The 20,630-nt window shown below is 43.3% G+C and overlaps 1 protein-coding gene across 5 annotated transcripts in view; it reads right to left on the minus strand.

Moving 5' to 3' along the window:
• The window catches only part of LOC135257863 (gephyrin), a 404,797-nt gene that overhangs the window by 12,123 nt on the left and 372,044 nt on the right, over positions 1 to 20,630 (minus strand). For all 5 annotated transcript variants that reach the window (XM_064341059.1, XM_064341060.1, XM_064341062.1 and 2 more), the window contains one exon: positions 17,852 to 17,944. In XM_064341059.1, the coding sequence (XP_064197129.1) occupies positions 17,852 to 17,944 (93 nt within the window). The remainder of the gene's footprint in view (positions 1 to 17,851; positions 17,945 to 20,630) is intronic.

A 20,630-nucleotide genomic window follows, 5' to 3' on the forward strand; every position in this document is an offset into this window, starting at 1 on the left:
ACCGTTCTCTTGGTGTACACCACACATGCACTCGGCCACTTGCTGAGAATATGGTGAAGGATGACTCATCTGACCATATCACTTTTTTCCACATATCTGTAGGTACTACATTTGTCTTTGTAAAGAGGGGTTTACACACTGCAACCCTACTACAACAGTCCTCTCTATGTAGTTGTCGACGGACTGTTCTCGCTGACACAGCATGATCACATCCTGCATTGACATTCTCAGTCACCTGAGGAAGAGTTGCTATTGTGTTTTTTTCTTACATATCACACTAATGCTCAATCATCGAATGTGTGCTTTCGACCACAATTTCCAACCCTATTTACTGACTTCTTTCTCATAGATTTAAATGTAGATGTCCCTTTAATCACTGTTCCTATTGAAACACTAGCCAGTTGAGCAGTCTTTTATGACTGAGACACCTGCCATCTGTGCTCCAATAATGACCGCTTTCAAAGTCACTTAGATGTTTTTCTCTTCCAAACTTGATCCAAAATCGAGGTCAACTGGGCCTTTTTTTAATACATGCCACAGAGCATGATAGGAAGTTAACTGCTTAATTGTACCATGCAGTACACCAGTACAACATCTGCATTTGTTATGTTTCTCCACTCATTTATTCAGGTTTTTGTCACACACACACACTACCGGTAAAAAGTTTTAGAACACCCCCATTTTTCCAGTGAAATCTAAGCAGTTCAATTCCAGTGAATGGCCTGAAATGGTACAAAGGTAAGTGCTAAACTGCCAGAGGTTAAAAAAAAAAGAAGAAGTTTAGGCTACCAAAAATTCAAAAATAATGTACATTTCAGAGTTATAAAAAATGCCTTTTTTCAGGGAACAAGTAATGAATTAACAACTTACAGCTTTTCTGCAGCTATGGAAGTAAATTAACCCTTGGAATTTGATGCAAATAATTCCTACAGGTGTCCCAACTATTGTTGATTACTTACAAACCCTCTGTCTGTATAAAATCAGTGTTGGAACAGACTGTATTACTACACCCTCTGAAGCATTATTTGGACAATATTGCACTGCAGGCAGTAGTATATTGCTATCATAATGGCGAGAAAAAGGCAATTAACAAAGGAAGACAGACAGACTGCTATAATCCTAAAAAGAGTAGGTCTTTCCTTTAGAGAAATTACAAAGAAAGCCAAGGTGTCAGTGATTACAGTTTCTTACACCATGAAAAAGCACTTGGAAACTGGAGGAAACTCTGACAGGAAGAGGTCCGGCAGACCCAAAGCCACAACAAAGCCAGAAGACAAGTTTCTGAGACTCAACAGCTTGTGTGATAGGCGGCTCACAGGACAACAGCTTCAAGCACAGCTTAACAGTGGTCGAAGTAAGCAAGTCTTAGTTTCAACAAGAAGAGAAGAGTTCGAGCTGCAGGTTTGACAGGTTGAGTGGCAGTACGAAAGTCATTGCTAAAATGACTAAATAAAAAAAGAGGCTTGCCTGGGCCTTGAAGCACTGGCAGTGGACTACTGAAGACTGTAAGGTCTTATGGACTGATGAATCAAAATTTGAAATCTTCGGTTCATCACGCAGGGTTTTTGTACGTCGTCAAGTAGGTGAAAGGATGGTTCCTCAGTGTGTGACACCAACTGTCAAACATGGATGAGGAAGTATGATGGTCTGGGCCTCTTTTGCTGGTTCCAGGGTTGGCAACTTGCACAGAGTGACTGGCACCCTGAAGCAAAAGGGCTACCACAGCATTTTGCAGCACCATGCATTACCCTCTGGTCAATGACTAATTGGTCAGGGGTTCATCCTACAGCAAGATAATGACCCAGAACATACCTCCAGGCTATGTCAGAACTATCTTAGAAGAAAAAAACAAGATGATAAGCGTCAAATCATGGAATGGCCAGCACAGTCTCCGAGCTGATTTGGGTTTAACTGGACAGAAGGGTGAAAGCAAAACAACCTACAAGTGCAACACATTTGTGGGAACTTCTGCAACAGTGTTGGGTAGATCTTTCTAAACAATATTTGATTTCCATTGCAGAACAAATTCCACAAGTGTATTCAGCTGTTATATCTGCAAAAGGTGACTGCTTTGATGAGTCAAAAAATAAGAATAAATTGTGTTAAACAGAACTATTCCATGATTTCTATTTTTATTCTCCAATTGTGTATTTGTTCTATGCTTTAATTTCACAGTACATTGAGACAACTGCGGAAATTTTAAAAAACCTGGAAAAATGGAGGTGTTCTAAAACTTTTGACCGGTAGGGTATATATATATTTATACAACGGCTTGGCTGAATACTCGATTCTGACTGGTCCAAAGGTCCATTATTTCTCAGTAAAGGGACACCTTAGGCTTTTCAACACTTCTAAAATAAATGTGCTACAAAATCCAGCATTCTAAAGCAGTTAAAACAGCAACATTATTCTTTCGGTTTTTTAAAAAATTCTTTTTCAATTGTTGTTGGGTCCCTTCCCCTTTTCAGTGTCCAATTTCACAATTGATGGCAACGATGAATCACGGTTCTAGTTACTGGCTTCATGTAGGAATGCCAACAATCCGGCAAAATACGGAATCGTCACTTATTTTGATGGTAGAATAGGCGTTCCGTATTTAAGTCATGGCTATGGGACGCATTTTCATCCGTATCTTTGTAAAGGATTGCATTTACATTAACCGCTGTTATGAATACAATTCAATAGTTAGCTGGCTAGCTAGCCAGGATAACAAGCATGCTGTGAGACCATTCTGACCTAAAACCCAGAATTTTTATATTGGCTAGGTGACAGGTGACAGCGAACCTATCATAAAGTTAACTGGCATTCAAACCTGGTTTCAGAGTGTCTTGGAAAAACGCAATGTCTACACTGTGAGACCGCAACATTTTAAAAAGCAAGACAGGGCTAGGGAGATAATTTTGAATGAGTTATGGTTTCATGTAGTTTTCTTAAATAATGTAATGACAAAAATGAAAATGAAAATTGGTGCTAATTGTATGGTATAAATAGAGAAGGAACTATTTTTCTAGATGGAATCGTCGTTATCATAGAATTAACGACCAGAGGTTTTTGCTTAACAACAGTGCAAATAGAACTACCAACCAGAGTTTTGCTTGACAACGGTAAAATAATATGCCCAAACGGCCGCGGAAGAATATTTCACTTTCAGCTGATTAAGTCGATAAAAATCAATAAATATTAAAGTAACCATATAGTCATTGTTGGTAACCCGTTGTATACGTGGAATAAACCCCTCTGGGCTGTCCCGTTATTGGAAAATAATGTACTTCGGGGATTGTTAAGCGACCCTTGGCTTCGGCTCGGACGCATCACCACCCCCGTCGTACATTATTTTCCAATAACAGGACAGCCCGGAGGGGTTTATTCCTTACATACATATACACACATATATATATACTAAACAAAAATATAAATGCAACACTTATCAATTTATAATATTTTATTGAGTTAAAAGGTAACAAACGTAAATCAGTCAACTGAAATAGATTCATTAAGCACTTATCTGTCATGGTTTTGGGTGATAACACCATTTCTTTTCCATCCCGCGCCATTCTTTCATTTATTACGGCAATTCGTTTTTTCCTGCGCCTTTTCTTCAGTTATTACGGCCATTTAGTGTCCTTCATTTCCTTGATTGAATTATATTTGTACAAATCTCATTTTACTATTTGCACCTGTTGGCTTTTTAATTAAACCCCTAGCAAACCGATAAGCTTTGCTTCAGTGTCAACTTCCGTTACACGAAAGCCGGTAACTTGGTAGTTTGGTAAGAGGTTTAGTTGTTTTTGTTCAGTACTAGATCAGTCCCTCTTCTGCGTCCTTTGATTTATGCAAAGAGTTATTGCGAAACTGAATTTTGAGATTATTAGATTGGGGGCTACTAAGTTAGCACTAATAACTTTACTTATTTCTACAACTCTCTTGTAGTTCTTTTGACAGTCCTCTGTGCGAGGGCTGCTCTCTTAAGTTCTCACGTTCACCAATCTATTCAGACTGTTGTTTTGTTTTAGTATACTCAATACTTCTTAAGCCTTAGTTTCTTCACCCTGTACTCGGGTCATTAAAGCTTTTTTCTTTGGGATAGTCTCCCATAGGAGTATTGTTTTTCTTTTCATCTACTTTTCCCCTATCCTTTTGTCTCTAATGAGATTTAGTGGTTATTCCACCCAGGTGGATAGCTTAAAGTATCCTGCTCAGTCGCGTTTGGTCTCCCTAATTCCCCACTCCCTCACATTATCTATTGATTTCATGTGATTGGGAATACAGATATGCATTTGTTACTCACAGATCCCCAAAAAAGAAGATACCATGAAATGAACAGAATACAAATCAGTATCTCGTGTGACCACCATTTGCTTCATGCAATGTAACACATCTCCTTCACATTGAATTGATCAAATTGTTGATTGTAGCCTGTGGAATATTGTCCCACTCCTCTTAAATAGCTGTACGAAGTTGTTGGATATTGGTGGGAACTGGTGGGAACTATATGCGCAGGTCCAGAGCATCCCAAACATGCTCAATGAGTGACATGTTTGGTGAGTATGCAGGCCATGGAAGAACTGGGACATTTTCAGCTTCGAGGAATTGTGTACAAATCCTTGCAACATGGGGCCGTGCATTGTCATGCTGAAACATGAGGTGATGGCGGTGGATGAATGGCGCAGCAATGGACCTCAGCATCTCATCATGATATCTGTGCATTCAAATTGCCATGGATAAAATGCACTTGAGTTCTCTTCCCATAGGATATGCCTGCCCATACCAACACCCCACCACCACCATGGGCCATTCTGTTCACAAAGTTGACATCAGCAAACCACTCACCCACCCGACGCAATACACACTGCCTGCCATCTGCCCTGTACAGCTGAAACCGTGATTCATCATCAATTGTGACGCCGAACTTCAGACAAATCAAGACCCTGGTGAGGACGTTGAGCACGCAAATGAGCTTCCCTGAGGTGATTTCTGACAATTTGTGCAGAAATTCTACAGTTGTGTAAACCAACTGTTTCATCAGCTGTCCGTGTGGCTGGCCTCAGACAATCCCGCAGGTGAAAAATTCAGATGTGGCGGTCCTGGGCTGGCGTGGTTCCACGTGGTCTGCGGTTGTGAGGTCTGTTGGACGAACTTCCAAAATCTCTGAAACGACGCTGTGGCTTATGGTGGAGAAATAAACACCCATTACTCTGGCAACAGCTCTACGGACATTCCTGCAGTCAGCATGCCAATTGCATGATTTCTTAACTTTTGAGGCATCTGGGACATGGTGTTGAACAACAAAAAAACTCAACATTTTAGGGTGGCCTTTTATAAGGAACACCTGTGTAGTGATCATGGGTTTTAATCAGCATCTTGATATGCCACACCTGTGCAGGAGATGGATTATCTTGACAAAAGAGAAATGCTAGCTAACAATGATATAAACAAATTGGTGGGTAAAATTTGAGAGAAATAAGATCTTTGTACACACAGAACAAATCTTTGAGGTATTATTTAAACACATCAAAAATGGCTGCAAAATTGAGCACACTATTATTTACATATATATATATATATATATATATATATATACACATATGTAGTGAGGTTTACTCAGATGAATGGAGTTTCAACAACCAATCAGAATTCGAGACGTCAGTAGAACTCAACTTATTGAAATAACAGGGACACGACAACAATTTAAAGAATATGAATTTATTGATTATGATAATGTGATGGTAACAGGCCAATTGAAAACAATTATTTGCATAATATAAGATTTTACAAGGAAATGATGATTTTGCGATGGCTAAACATAAGAGGTTGGCAGTACTACCATTTAACAAAGGTTAGTTTGTGTTATTGGTTAGTGACATGCTACTCTATGTTACTTGGTTAATTTGTTATATCAGTCTCATAAAAATACAGTTTAACAACGTAAACTACAAAGTCAGGGAATTTGCTATTCCCGACCAGCATACGCAAAACAAAAAAAACACAACAGGTATTTCAAACTTTACTATACGCTATACTTTGATGTCAGTGTCAAATATGCATTTCAATACTTAACGGTGATTGTAAGGGCGGCCAGTCCTTAATTCCGTTAGGTGATGCTCGTTCAGCTCGCCAGCTGGTCCCAGGGGTCCGTGGCAGGTGCGTGGAGACGTGGGTAACTTCTTCTGTGAAGTCGGGGTCGCGACAAGTTCCAGTCACGATGACGGATGTGCACAAATCTTCTACTTGGGTCCCGGCCGCAAGGGAGATACGGAGGAAAAGTATGCAGATACATGTTCCTCAAACAGCTGTAGATGAAAATAAACCGACTTGGTTTATTCCGTGGACGGTGGCAGGCCAACTCGGCAGGTCTCCAGCGAGGTGCACGTTTGGAAGCGCAGCAAAGTCCCGTGGTGTCCTTAAGGAGATGCGCGTCTGGTCGGTTAGGCAATGCCTTACCTCAGAGCAAAGTTGTAAGGTTTTTTGATTACTTTTATCCTCCAAAGTCACTGACGCGACGGAACCCCACGTGTGAGTTCTGTAATTTGATTGGTTTATTATTTTGGCTACACAAACATTTCATTGGCTTGTGCTACTGGAGCGGTCAATGAAACATGAATAGATAGACCTTTGATCACTGTGTTAACATTCAAGCTTGTTAAGTTGGGTTCCCCATTCCTCCAAAAAGGGGGTGTTCCTTGCCCCAAGCTGATGCTTAATCGATCACGCAGAGAGTTTATTGCAGGGTCACAAGAGGAAATGGACAGTCACATACACTTGGTTGACCAAAAAGTTAATGATGAACCTGACTCAGCAGAGTCAGTCCCATGGTCAGTGAGCCAGAGGCCCCAAAGTTCCTGTGTATAATTGAACATAATGCTTGGGACAAAGACATTTGTGACAGGTGCTGGTGTTTTGGTCCACAAGTAGGGCAAGGTCATTTTTCAGTTTTTTACAGATTACGAAAGTGCAGATTATAAACTTTCAAATGATGTGTCATAAATCTGAAAATAGTTGAAGAAGATATGCTTATTTGAATGTTGGTACTCCTAAAATCAAGTAGCAGAGAAAATCCCCTTGAAAGATCTTGAACTTTTCACACTTCTCACAGGGAGATAATAGGTGGGAACAATAGCTAGTTAACTCCACCCCAACCACTCCCCCACTAGAGTACCTGTAAATCCTTGCCCATTTAGGGGTTACCCTATTTAAAGCTTTATAACTCCAGATGTGAATACCACAGAGACTAGAAAAATGTCTTAAAAGAAGCAATACATTTGTACCATTTATAATACCAGCTTAGATTACTTTATATTCATAATTTTGTAAGAAATAAAGTGCCACAAATGCAATGGTCAAGGCAAAAAATCTAAAATGAATTTGCTCCTTTTTTAGTTCGCAATAAAATACTGGGAGATTGCGGGTTAAAGTATACATGTCCTGGATCAAAAACTTCTTGACCACAAGTTCATAAAATCTAAGGGTGGATATGTAAGCAGTGTACCCAGTATCTCCAAATCTACCCACAATGTCTAAATTATTAACACTGGTCTAAAATAGCTAAGGGTCCAGAAACAAATCTAAAATCTCTCCAAAAAGGAATATAATGCTTTTTGTCCATTGTAAAGCATATGAGCCCCTTATGAAGGTTTAAGATGAAACATAGATATAATTTAAACATAATGCAAACATATAGTCACACAATGCTGCACAGTACCTAAATGTGTAATAATTAACTATTGTATGTAGCCTATTTCTATACTCTGTACACTCCTATGTTTTCTTGTATGGGAATGGGACGATATAAAAACATTTTTCAGCCGTCCACCACGTTTTGGCAATGTTTCAACACTCTCCTCATCACTGTTGTATGCGTCACAAAAACCATTACACTACTAACTAACGCTTACATTACAGTGTGAAATATCCACATTACATAATACCACCTATTTAAAGACACTCAATTTCTAAAATAACGTAATAACCGAAATATTTTGAGCAGTAATACTTACATAGCAATGATGAAATCTTATCTATGTTCAGTAGATGGAGACAGAGACAGTAAATCAATGACAGTTATATCCGCTTCTGTTTTGCTCCAGAAAACGATGTCAGATAGGTCTATCAGCAAACATATGGCTTAGCTATGCCCAGAAGTCCTCAATAATAATGGTATTTTCCAAGGAATTATGAAAAATCTTTGACAACGTTTCGTTAGGTGTAACGTCTTTTAATGCTACCATATAGAGCGAATGCCATGGTAAGAAAATGTTCGGTTACGCTAACCTATAAAACGCTATTCCAAAAGCAAAATTAGACATGTTATACATCGTTAGAAAGCTTATACTCTCACCTACTGATTGAGCGTCCGCCATTTTAGCAACCTCACACAGTAAACAAACATAGGCTACTACCACACGGCTTTATTTATGGGCGGTGGCTTGACCGAAACAAAGTGACAATAGCCAACAAAATCAAACAGGCTAATTAAACTGCACCCCCATCACGCCTCCAAAACCCGGCTGTAAGAATCACTAAAACAAGCCGACTTTGCTGACAAATTATAAGTATTTAGTGACCCTAAAAATGTTCTTTATTCTATTGAGTGACTTCTTCAACACTTTAACTTTCGGAATATGAAAAAAAGGAAAACAGTAAAAAAAATTTAAAAAACCTTTTTTGCCTCCTAGCGCGATTTCAAGATTTGCGACTTGCAGACCTTTTCTCCAGCACCCGTCACATTTTTTCTTTATTTGGGACAAATGGCGTCACAGGTGTTTCTGATTAGTCACATGTGTTCTAAAACTGAATGAGCTTGTGATGACTGAAGTTTCCAGACATGTCAGAGAGCGCAGACGTGTCTCAGTAAGCTCCTGCGGTTTTATCTATTTTATCTATTCTATTTGACTATTTTATTAGCATTTTATTCCATTTTATTTTATCAGCCTTTTTAGTCTTTTTAACCCTTTTTCGTACTTTTTACAGACTCCCAAACTTGCGGACTGCCATAAACCAGTGGATCGGGTTTCAGGCTCAAGAGCGATGAGAGGGACGAGCACAGAGACCGGATTGCATCGGATGAAACACTTTTTTCAGCCAGGAAGAAGCACGTCGGCCATGCCAACACTTACCTCTCCTCCGGAATGTGCGAACTGTTCAAGCTGAGCCGAAAGATCGCTGAGCTCGAGGGTAGAGTATCTGTCCTCCATCAAATAAGGGACGACAAACAGCTGCTTGACTCCTGGGTAGCGGCTGCTGCTCCCACGACCACCAGAGGATTGAATCCACTACACTGGACCCTGGCCCATGCACTGCCCCATCCGAAACAGCAGAGTCCTGGCTGCATCTAGGTGCAAGGCCCAAGTCCATGGCGTGTTCCACGCCGCAAGCATTTGATCCCTGGACTGTAGCCCGTGGGTCAAAAGGTGGTCGCAAGCGCTCCTCCATTTCCCCTCCACCAAAATATATCCAGCTGAGCAATACGTTTCTTGTTCTGGATGAGACGGGGGTTTCCGCTGTGGCCGTCCTGTCGTCTCCACCTGCGGTGCCGGCCGTGCCATCACGGAGTCCGAGCAGCTCGTATTTAACTGCTGCTGTGAATCCCCGGTCGCGGGTTTCACGTCGCCGCTCGGTCTGCTGGTCGGTCCTAGCTCTGCCCGACCCGGACCCCTCTCTGGCTATGGCTCCTCCTGTCACTGCTGCATCCTCCCCACCTGTGACCAGCGTTGATCGGGCGGCTCGTCACTCCACCACGGGAAAGAAATATTTGCGGTCTCCTCACGCCCGTCTGCCTGCACAGACCCTCCGGCCTAGCTCGCTGGGCTCGGCGCAGATGGAGGTGGCTAAGCGTCCGCTCTCCTGTTCGGGCAGCCCACTCGCACCATCTCCTCGTCCACTCTTACCCCCCACTTCATTAATTATTGGAGATTCCATAACCAAGAACAGTCGCTTCTTAAACGCAGTCACGCACTGCCTCCCTGGAGCCACGGTCCCTGATATCCTGGATAAGCTCCCCGATCTATTGCCCTCACTCCCGTCCTCTATTAAAAAGTAAGTGTATAATTCGTCCAGGTGCGTAGAACTGCCGAAATCCATATCTGCCGTATTTGCTAATTACATACCGCATTAGATTTAAACTTTTCCCTGTGTGGTAACTGTTCTTTGTTTTTAGGTTTCTATCTGCCGCTTTTGATTCTTAGAATTGATAGATTGGCTACTTGGGCTTAGCGATTGCGATTATTGTACTATTACAGACTGTGAACCCGTGTAATCAGCGCGCTATTCGATTCAGGTTTTCAGTTGCTAATTAAGTACCTAGTTTATGAGTCATCTCCCTATTCCAGTCTGCTCTCTCCCCCTCAGAAGGCGCTTCCAGCGACGTGGCCCCCCTCGACAACGGAACCTCTCTAACCTCTGCTACCCCCTGCTGACCCCCTGTGAGAACTTCACAGTCACAGGGGGGCTATGGAACTGCCAGTCTGCTACGCGCAAGGCGGACTTCATTTCCGCCTATGCCTCCCTCCTATCCCTGCAGTTCCTTGCTCTCAGAGAGACCTGGATCACTCCAGACAACTCTGCCACTCCTGCTGCCCTCTCGTCCTCCTACTCCTTCTCCCACACCCCCAGGCGATCTGGCTGTGGTGGTGATACTGGTCTACTGATCTCCCCCACTTGGAAATTCTCTGTTCTCCCCTTCCCTGACCTCCTGTCTATATCCACTTTTGAATTCCATCCTGTCTCTATCACCTACCCTACTAACCTCTATATTGTTGTTATTTATCGTCCCCCGGGGCCCCTGGGAAGCTTCCTGGATGAGCTAGACACCCTGCTCAGCTCCTTCCCTGAGCACGGCACCCCGCTGATCCTCCTGGGAGATTTTAACATCCACCTAGAGGCCTCCCAGTCTGCTGCCTTCCTACCACTACTCCACTCCTTCGACCTCTCCCTACAACACTCTCCCCCAACCCACAAAGCAGGCAACCTCCTAGACCAGATCTTCCTGAGGAACTGCTCCAGCTCCAATCTCACGGTTACCCCCCTGCATACGTCTGACCATCACTTCATCTCCTTCTCCCTCCCCCTCTCTCCACATCCTCACTCTCCTCCCCCCATCCCCACTGTCACTGTCCGCCGTAACCTCCGCTCCCTCTCACCCTCTTCTCTCACTCCCAGAGTGACTGCTTCCCTCCCTCCTCTTCAATCATTTTCCAAGCTCCCCACTAACTCTGCATCCTCCACCCTAACTTCATCTCTCTCCTCAGCACTCGACTCCCTATGTCCTCTTGTCCCTAGGCCAACACGCTCATCCCCTCCTAGTCCATGGATGTCTGACATCCTACGCACCTCCAGGGCCAGCCTCCGCGCTGCTGAGAGGAAGTGGGGCAAATCCAGGGACCCATCTGACCTTTCAGCCTATCAGTCTCTCCTGACAGAGTTTTCTTCTGCTGTCACTGCCGCTAAGGCAAAATTCCATCAAACTAAAATTCATAACTCCATTTCTAACCCTCATCAACTATTCTCTATTTTCTCCTCTCTCCTCAGCGTGCCACCTCCTCCACCCCAGTCTTCCTTCACTGCAGATGAGTTTGCAGCATTCTTTGACGAAAAGATCGCAGACATCAGCAGCTCCTTTGCCCCCTCTGCCCCCTCTGTGCCCTCTGCGCCTTCCGCCCCCTCTGTGCCCTCCGCCCCCTCTGCGCCCTCCGCCCCCTGTTTCTCCACATTTTCTCTCCTCACAGACTCTGAAGTTTCCCAGCTCCTGCTCGCCCACCGCCCTACCACCTGCGCCCTCGACCCTATCCCCTCATCTCTCCTCCAGGCAATCACACCAGACATCCTCCCATTTGTCTCCTCCCTCGTAAACTCATCCCTATCTTCTGGATGTTTCCCCTCATCCTTCAAGAGGGCCCACATCACCCTGCTGCTGAAGAAGCCCACACAAGATCCTTCAGTCATTCAGAACCACCGCCCGGTATCTCTCCTCCCTTTTCTATCCAAAACACTTGAACATGCTGCATCTAAACAACTCTCTGCTTTCTTCTCTCAGAATAATCTGCTTGACCCCCACCAGTCTGGCTTCAGGCTGGCCACTCGACAGAGACTGCACTCCTCTCGGTCAGTGAGTCACTCCATGCCGCACGAGCAGCCTCCCTCTCCTCTGTCCTGATTCTTCTAGACCTCTCCGCTGCATTCGACACTGTGGAGCACTCCATCCTCCTGTCCTCCCTGGCAGCAACAGGGATCTGCGACACAGTCCTTGACTGGATTGAGTCTTACCTCTCCGACCGTTCCTTCCAGGTTGCCTGGGCGGGTAAGGTATTACCACCCCGTCCCCTCGCCACCGGAGTTCCCCAGGGCTCAGTCCTCGGTCCCCTTCTCTTCTCCTTATACACCAGATCCCTTGGCCCTGTAATCTCTGCCTATGGCTTGTCCTATCACTGCTATGCCGACAACACACAACTCTTTCTCTCCTTCTCCCCATCAGACACACAGGTCCCTGCCCGCATCTCCGCTTGCCTGAGGGACATCCAGAGCTGGATGGACAATCACCACCTGAAGCTCAACCCGGGAAAGACAGAGCTAATCTTTATTCCTGCTCTAAACTCTCCCCTCCTCGATTTTTCCATTTCCCTAGGGGACACCTTAGTGACATCATCACCCTGTGCCAAGAATCTTGGAGTGGTGATGGACAACAGGTTGTCCCTCTCCAAGAACATCGCAGCAGTAAGCCGAGCATGCAGATTTTTCCTGTATAACATCCGGAGAATCCGCCCCTTTCTCACCACCTACTCAACCCAGCTCCTGGTCCAAGCAATGGTACTATCCCGCCTGGACTACTGCAACTCTCTTCTGGCTGGACTACTGGCATCTGCCATCAGACCCCTGCAACTCATTCAGAATGCTACAGCTCGTCTGGTCTTCAACCTCCCCAGACACTGCCACGTCACTCCCCTGCTCACTACCCTCCACTGGCTGCCTGTTATAGCTCGCATCAAATTTAAAACATTGGTCCTAGCATACCAGGCAGTCAAGGGATCAGCCCCAGCATACCTCCACAAGATATTCAAACCCTACATGCCAGCCAGACCCCTCCGTTCTGCTACCTCAGGACGCCTGGCACCTCCCCCTCTTCGCACCTGCGCTTCCCGAACACGTCTCCTGTCTGTTTATGGCCCCACGATGGTGGAATGACCTCCCCGTGGAGGTCAGAACAGCTGAGACACTGACCCACTTCAAGCGACGACTGAAGACTCACCTCTTCGGGCTGCACCTCTCCCCATCCCTCCCTACCTTCCTGTAAATGACTGTAAGCTTAGGGTTGTAACTAGGTAGCTGTTTTGTAGGAGACTTAGTTAATGCACCTGTCTTAACTACTGCTTGTATTTTTGCATAGACTGCGTTGTTGCTGTTCTCATTTGTGTTAGTGTTAAATAGTTTAACCTTCAGGGTCCAAGTTGAACTATACGGTTGTTCCCTGCACTTGGACCGGTACTACTCTCTAGGGTTTTCGTCATACTTGTTCCTGGTTATGGTTATACACTTTGTTGTATGTCGCTCTGGATAAGAGCGTCTGCCAAATGCCTGTAATGTAATGTAAAATAATAGTTCATGTGGGGACAAATGACAACCCATCAGGAGTCTGAGCGCACCAAAAACAATTTTAACCTCCTTTTTAACGTTTTAAAGAGCTGTGGAAAGTCTGTTTTTATATCAGGCCCTATCCCCACGCTCGGTCACGGAGCTGGCCGCTTTAGTAGAATCCTTAGCCTTCACACTTGGCTCCACTCCACTAGGATTCACAACATGGGTTTTATTGATAACTTTAATTTGTTCTGGGATCGTTCCTCTCTTTTCCAAAGAGACGGGATCCATCCCAACAAGCGGGGTAGCCAAATGCTATCAGCGAACTTGCGGCATGCGGTGCAGTCCTTCCCATCCGACTGACTGTTTATGTCCCACACACACGTCCCAGATCCTCCCTCTTCCTCTATTGTACAACATCAGCATACTCCTTCCCACGAGAGCTCCCCCCACAGGTCTCTCCTGTCATTCAATCCCCTATCTGTTCGCACTCATCTTTCTGTTTTTACTAGGTCTAAACCTCCAACTCCCACACCTACGGACATCCCAGTCAGAATCACTGGCAGAAAAGAAACCGGGTACCCCGCTAGACTATCTGGGGAGCGTGGTGGGTAGTAGTCCAGAATCTCCGCCCTCTGACGTGGATGCCGTTGTCAGATTATGAATCGGCTGCTGCCGCTGTCAAACTGGCTCTGATAAACGCGAGATCCCTATCCAATAAAACTTTTATTCTTAATGATTTTTTCACCGCCCATGATTTGGATTTCTTGCTGGTAACGGAAACCTGGCTTAACGTTGGTGAGTTTGCTCCAGTTGTCGAACTCTGTCCTAATGACTGTAACTTTTTTATCACGCCTAGACCTTCTGGACGTGGCGGGGGTCTAGCTGTGGTGTTTAAGAAACATTTTAATTGCCACCTTTTAAACACTGATCATTTCTCCAGCTTCAAGGTGCAATTAATTAAAGTAGGCCTGCTCAAACCCCTTTTAATTGCTCTTGTGTATCGTCCGCCAAGAATACATAAAGACTTTATTCCACAATTTGCGGACTTTCTTTCAAATACCATGCCTAACTTTGATAGAGTCCTGGTTCTTGGTGATTTCAATATTCATGTTTGCTGTCCCTCTAAGCCTCTTGTGGTTGAATTTATGCATCTGGTTGAATCTTTTAATCTGGCTCAGTTTACCACTGGCCCTACGCACAAGCTAGGCCATACACTAAACCTAGTCTTATCATTGGGTTTCCCGATTTGCAATATGGAAATAATTGATGCTTGTCTTTCGGATCACAGTGCTGATTCATTTTTGCCTCTCTCACCCACTAAATCTCATCTCTCTGTACGTTACTCTCGCTACATTAACTCTTCGACTGCCAATAAGTTCTCAGAGGCCCTCATAGCTGCCCCCAGTACCTACACTATTGAGGGTTCTCCTCCCCATCTCAGCACTGAGGAACTTATTTTCTTATTTAACACCACCTGCTTTTCTATTCTGGATTCTGTTGCCCCCCTTAAATTGAAAAAGCCCAAGCCTAAAGGTTTCCCTTGGCTTAATGACACCACCAGAGCCCTAAGGAGGGAGTGCAGAAAAGCGAACGGAAGTGGAAGCGTGATAAACTTCAAATTTCCTTTGACATTTTGAGGGACAATCTTCTCAAATATCAGGAAGCAGTTAAGGCTGTGAGAACAAAATACCTTTCTGACCTCATCTCTAATAACTCTCATAATCCCAAAGTCCTATTCACTACCATTAACTCTCTTATCCGTCCCGCCCCCAGTACCAGCTTAGATGTGCCTCCAATTAAGTGCAAAGAATTTAAAAAATTTTTCATTAGCAAAGTTGAGGACATCAAAATGAACATTTCCCCCTCCACTCGTGACCTAGCTGTCTCTCTGGCCTGTTCATCTGAATTGAACTGGTTATGCTACCCAACCCATTACGCTACCCTCCCTTCCATGAATTCTGCAACCTGCCCCCTTGATATTGTCCCCACTGCTCTCCTGAAGGAGGTCCTTGACATAGCCAGTCCCAGCATCCTATCTATAATCAACAGCTCTCTAGCCACAGGTATCGTTCCAACCTACTTCAAGCACACAGTGGTCCAGCCCCTCCTGAAAAAAACAAATTTAGACCCCACCTTGTCGAGTAACTACAGACTGATTTTTAAACTTCCGTTCCTGTCTAAGGTCCTTGAGACGGTCATTCTCGGTCAATTGCTGCCCCACTTACACCAAAATAACATCCTGGAAAGACTTCAGTCAGGTTTTAGGGCTCACCATAGCACAGAGTCTGCCTTGCTGAAAGTGTCTAATGACCTGCTCCTCTCTGTTGACTCCGGTGACTGTGCCGTACTGATTCTTCTTGACCTCAGCGCAGCGTTCGATACAGTGGATCATGACATTTTAATTGACCGTCTCCAATGTGGGGTTGGTGTTGGTGGCACTGCCCTGAACTGGTTCATATCCTACCTCAGCAATAGAAGTTTCTCCGTCAACATAAGAAATTCTTCCTCTCCTCCAGCCTGGCCCTCCTGCGGGGTCCCACAGGGTTCCATCCTAGATCCCATTCTATTCTCTATTTACATGCTTCCCCTTGGTCAAATTTTTTAAAAGTACAACATTTCCTTCCATCTTTATGCAGATGACACACCGCTTTATCTCCCCCTGAAACCAAACGACCAGTGCAAACTCAACAGTCTCATGGACTGTCTTGAGGACATTAAGTGCTGGATGGCTCAAAACTTCCTGCAGCTGAATGAGAGCAAGACTGAAATGATCCTATTTGGCCCCCCTGACTCCATCAGACTGATTACTAGCAGCCTAGGCAACCTGTCCACCCTTGTCAAACCCTATGTCAAAAACCTTGGCGTGATATTTGACTCCGCCTTTAAATTTGACAAGCAGGTAAATGGAGTAGTTAAAGCCAGTTTCTTTCAGCTTCATTCCATTGCCAAAATCAAGTCTTTTCTGTCATTCAAAGATCTTGAGAAAGTCATCCATGCCTTCATATCCTCCCACTTGTCCCGCTTGCAACTGGTCCAGAACGCCACAGCCAGGCTCCTGACGGGTACCCGGAAGAGGGACCATATTAGCCCTATTCTGGCCTCTCTCCACTGGCTACCAGTCTGGTTTAGAGTTGATTTTAAGGTTCTCCTGTTTGTCTTTAAAGCCCTAAATTGGCAGGCTCCCTCGTACATCTCAGATCTTTTAACCCCTTACTCCACCTCCAGGTCCCTCAGGTCGTCTGACTTGGGGCTCCTGGCTGTCCCGCGAGCAAAACTTAAGCTCAGGGGTGACCGCACCTTTGCTTTTGCTACCCCTAAACTATGAAATAGCATCACCCACTCAATTAGATCTGCCCAGTCCATTGATTCCTTCAAGTCCAGGCTGAAAACATACTTTTATTCTGTAGCGTTTGGATCTTCCTGATGTGATTTTAGTGCGCCTATGCCTGTGAGTTTGCCTTGTAGTTTTGTGCCGTGTGTCTTGATGCTTTTTACTCTGTGATTTGTACTCTGTGTTTCTGTTTTTATTTTGTGATTTGTTCTTATTTCGTGATTTTACCTGCCTGTACAGCACTTTAGTCAACCTGGGTTGTATTTATAAATAGATTTAATTTTATTTGATTTGATTTTATTGCTTCCTTAGTGCATGCATGGAGAGCTTTCAGTATCTTGCCTTGATTCTAGGCTTTTTATTGTCCATGGAATCTGTTATTGGCATTTGTCAACATAAGGACCAGAGTTTTACCAATGAGTTGTACCAAGTCAAGGAAGCCATTATAGATCTATAAAAATAAATTTTAACATTCACTGCAAGTAGCGAATGTTGGTTCTAAAAATGTTCTGAGCTATTTTGGATTGTGTGTAGATTAAGACTAGTAGTCATAAAAACCATGTTTTTTTTCTCTGTATTGTTATGGTTTTACTGTATTATTAGCCTTCTGCCAAATAGAAAGATAGCTAGATATACAGACAGACAGACACATAGATAGATAGGTAGATAGATAGATAGATATCTTTGATGTCATTTTGAATATATTATATCCTCAAAACTCCCAATTTAAGAAGTAAATCTGAACAAAGGAGACAGCAGCTGATTTATTTAATTGGTTTCAATGAGACAAGGGTCATAGCACAGACCACAAAAGATGAAATATTATCTGCAAGTGACTTTTACTATTCAAGATTTATTTTCTATAAACAAGACAAGTTCTTCAACCATATTAGTTATGTGAAGATAATTTCAATTCAGGCTGTAATGGAGTCTAAACATAAAAAGAGTGCTCACCTCTGACGGCATACCCATCCTTAACCGATGCGGGGAAAGGGGGCAAGTTGTCTTTGGCATAGACGTCCTGCGCCAGGACTCGCCCCATCCCATCTAGACAGAAAGAGGGAGAGTTTTAGGAAGGAAAGGATAGAGACTATTTTGATTCAGGTGTAGATGGGATTTCACATACATGGTGGTTGAGTGTATCAGCACTCATCCACTGTTCTATAAAGGAGTGGAGCCACAGAAATTTGGAGAATACATGAAGCTTTTTTCCAATACAAAAATATATTCACATTTAATTTAAATATAAATATTTAAATCATTATTTTTGGCTGGACCGCAACAGCGGGGCCAGCCCTTTAAATGCAAATGTCTGTGACTGAGTGAGTGTTGAAGCTACACCATTGGTCGGCCGAGTTATGAAGTTACACCATTGGTCGGCCGAGTTATGAAGTTACACGATTGGTCGGCCGGATTAAGTGTGTACGGTCCAGCCATATAGTAGGTTTTGACCTGGTCTTGTTGTTATTTATCATGCTTTATAATGTTAGATTCCTGATATGTTCATTAAGAAGCACTGGCTACTTGTGGGATTTCTTTTTGTTTTATGCAACTGTTTGTGAATTTGGCAATTTGGCAACAAAGGTAATGCACACATTTCAACAGAGAGATGAACGTTTACAGGTTTCAAACCTGTAAAAGGATGAATAAATTATTAACATAATTCACCATTCTATAATCCTTATCATCCAATTTTATAATACTTATAATCCTGATGTTGGTAATACGAGTCCACTGTAAAAGAAACAGTTGCCCTGCATAAATACCATATGGCAGCCAGAGACACTGACACACATACTGATACATTTACTCTGTTTTTGTCAAAGGACATTCAGTGCCCTCTGAACAATACTTAAAAAAAAAAGTATGCACACAAATTATTGGTGGGTGTCATACATTATAGTCTTAAAATTCAGTCTCCTTTCAAGACTACAATTCCACAGAAAACACTTCTGTACTTCTAAATAAAAGTGACACATACATTTTCCATTTGGCTGCCTAGCCAATAACTATCAATAGTGATAGCCCAACAGCAAATGATGACACAACCAAAACTGTTCTTCGCAATGCCATATGCTGCCAACCTACTAAGTGGTTATCTTGTTTAAAGCACTGCATCTGCAAACAAAAAAGCCCTACAAACCAGTTTTGGAAATCCCTCATTGTGGACCCTACTGAAAATTTCATTTTAAACCAGAATAAATGGGTCAAGTTGATTTAAGCTACGTTTTTGACATTTCCAGCTGGTTTTAGCCGGTTCACCAGCCTATAGTCAGCTAGTCTACCAGATTACGCACCATTTCACTCTACCAGCTTAACCAGCCACAGACCAGCTATGACCAGCTTTCACCAGTCACAGACAAGCTATGACCAGCTAAACCAGTTAAGGATCCCAACTAGTATTAGCTGGAATTATCAGCAGGGACCCTTTGAGTGTGGGGACCAGGCTTTGACTAGTCTGTTACACATGTCTGTAGAACATATATGCCTTTTCTTGGCTTGGTGTACTGTAACTGGATTGGTCCAATTCAGGCTAATCCAATCGTAGGAATATTCAGCTAATATTAGTTGCAACAACAAAATCTAGTCACAGACAGTGAAGCAGAGCAACTCCACACATTTCATGTTACCATACCTTTCCTGTGTTAAGTCAATTAGGGTATCAACTTTATTTACATAAGAGGTCATTTCAAAACAATAGCTAAGCGATAGATTTATTTACGCTTTTATGTACTATATCAGATTTTCTGTGGGTCAAAAGTTTACATACACTGTTATTATTTGTTGGCATTGCCTTTTAATCGCTTAACTTGAATCAAACGCTTGGGGTAGCCTTCCACATGCTTCTCACAATACTTTCCCAGAATTTTTTCCCATTCGTCCTGACCTGGGTCAAATACATATTTGTTTTGGATTCAAATACTTTTCTGTGCTCTGTTGATTTTGCCTAGTGTAACTGAGTCTGCCAATAGGACCAACAGGTGAGGTTTGCACTTTTTGAGAGTATTTCATTGGTTCCAATACACCAGACAAAATCAGTAAAGCGTAGAAAAGTATTTGAATCCAAAACAAATACGTATTTGACCCAGGTCTGATTTTTGGCCTATAAATCTAATTTGCTTATCAGGTCACCTACCTTGTGTCATGGTTCTGTGTTTCTGTCTCTGTTTTTCCTTGTTAGGCCGCCAGATGGCGGCACTTCTGTTTTGTGTTCTGTTCGTTCCCCTGTTGGTTAATTGTATTATTGCTTTCAATGAATTTATTATTGTTTCTGCTTGTGTCTCGTTTGTTCCCACCCTGTCCTGGTTTGATTGTTCTTTGAGTTCACCTGTGTTTTTTTACCCTTGTCTATTTAAGTTATTTGTTTCCTGACTTGGGTGCTGGTTCCTTGCGTTTCATTTGTGTTTCTGAATGTGTTTCTGCCTGCATTTCCCGCTTGTGTTTTGGACTGTATATATCTGCCGGTTTTTGTCCTACTTGTGTGTGTTCAGCCTGTCCGTATTCTGTCCTGCCTGTGTTCCGCCCTGCTTGTGTTCTGTTCTGTGTTTTTTCTTGTTCTTAATAATTCTTTTGTTTGTGGTTTTGAGTTGAGTTTGTGGTTTTGCCCCTCGTGGCCCCTTTTTTTGTTCTTGAATTTTTTTTTTTGTAATGAAATTCTTTATTATTCACCCCTTTGCAGTTTTGTTAGTTTTTCCCACTCTGCGTTTGGGTCCATTTCCCCAGAAAACCCTGA

Source organism: Anguilla rostrata, chromosome 6, assembly GCF_018555375.3.
Source record: "Anguilla rostrata isolate EN2019 chromosome 6, ASM1855537v3, whole genome shotgun sequence".
Taxonomy (NCBI): Eukaryota; Metazoa; Chordata; class Actinopteri; order Anguilliformes; family Anguillidae; genus Anguilla; species Anguilla rostrata.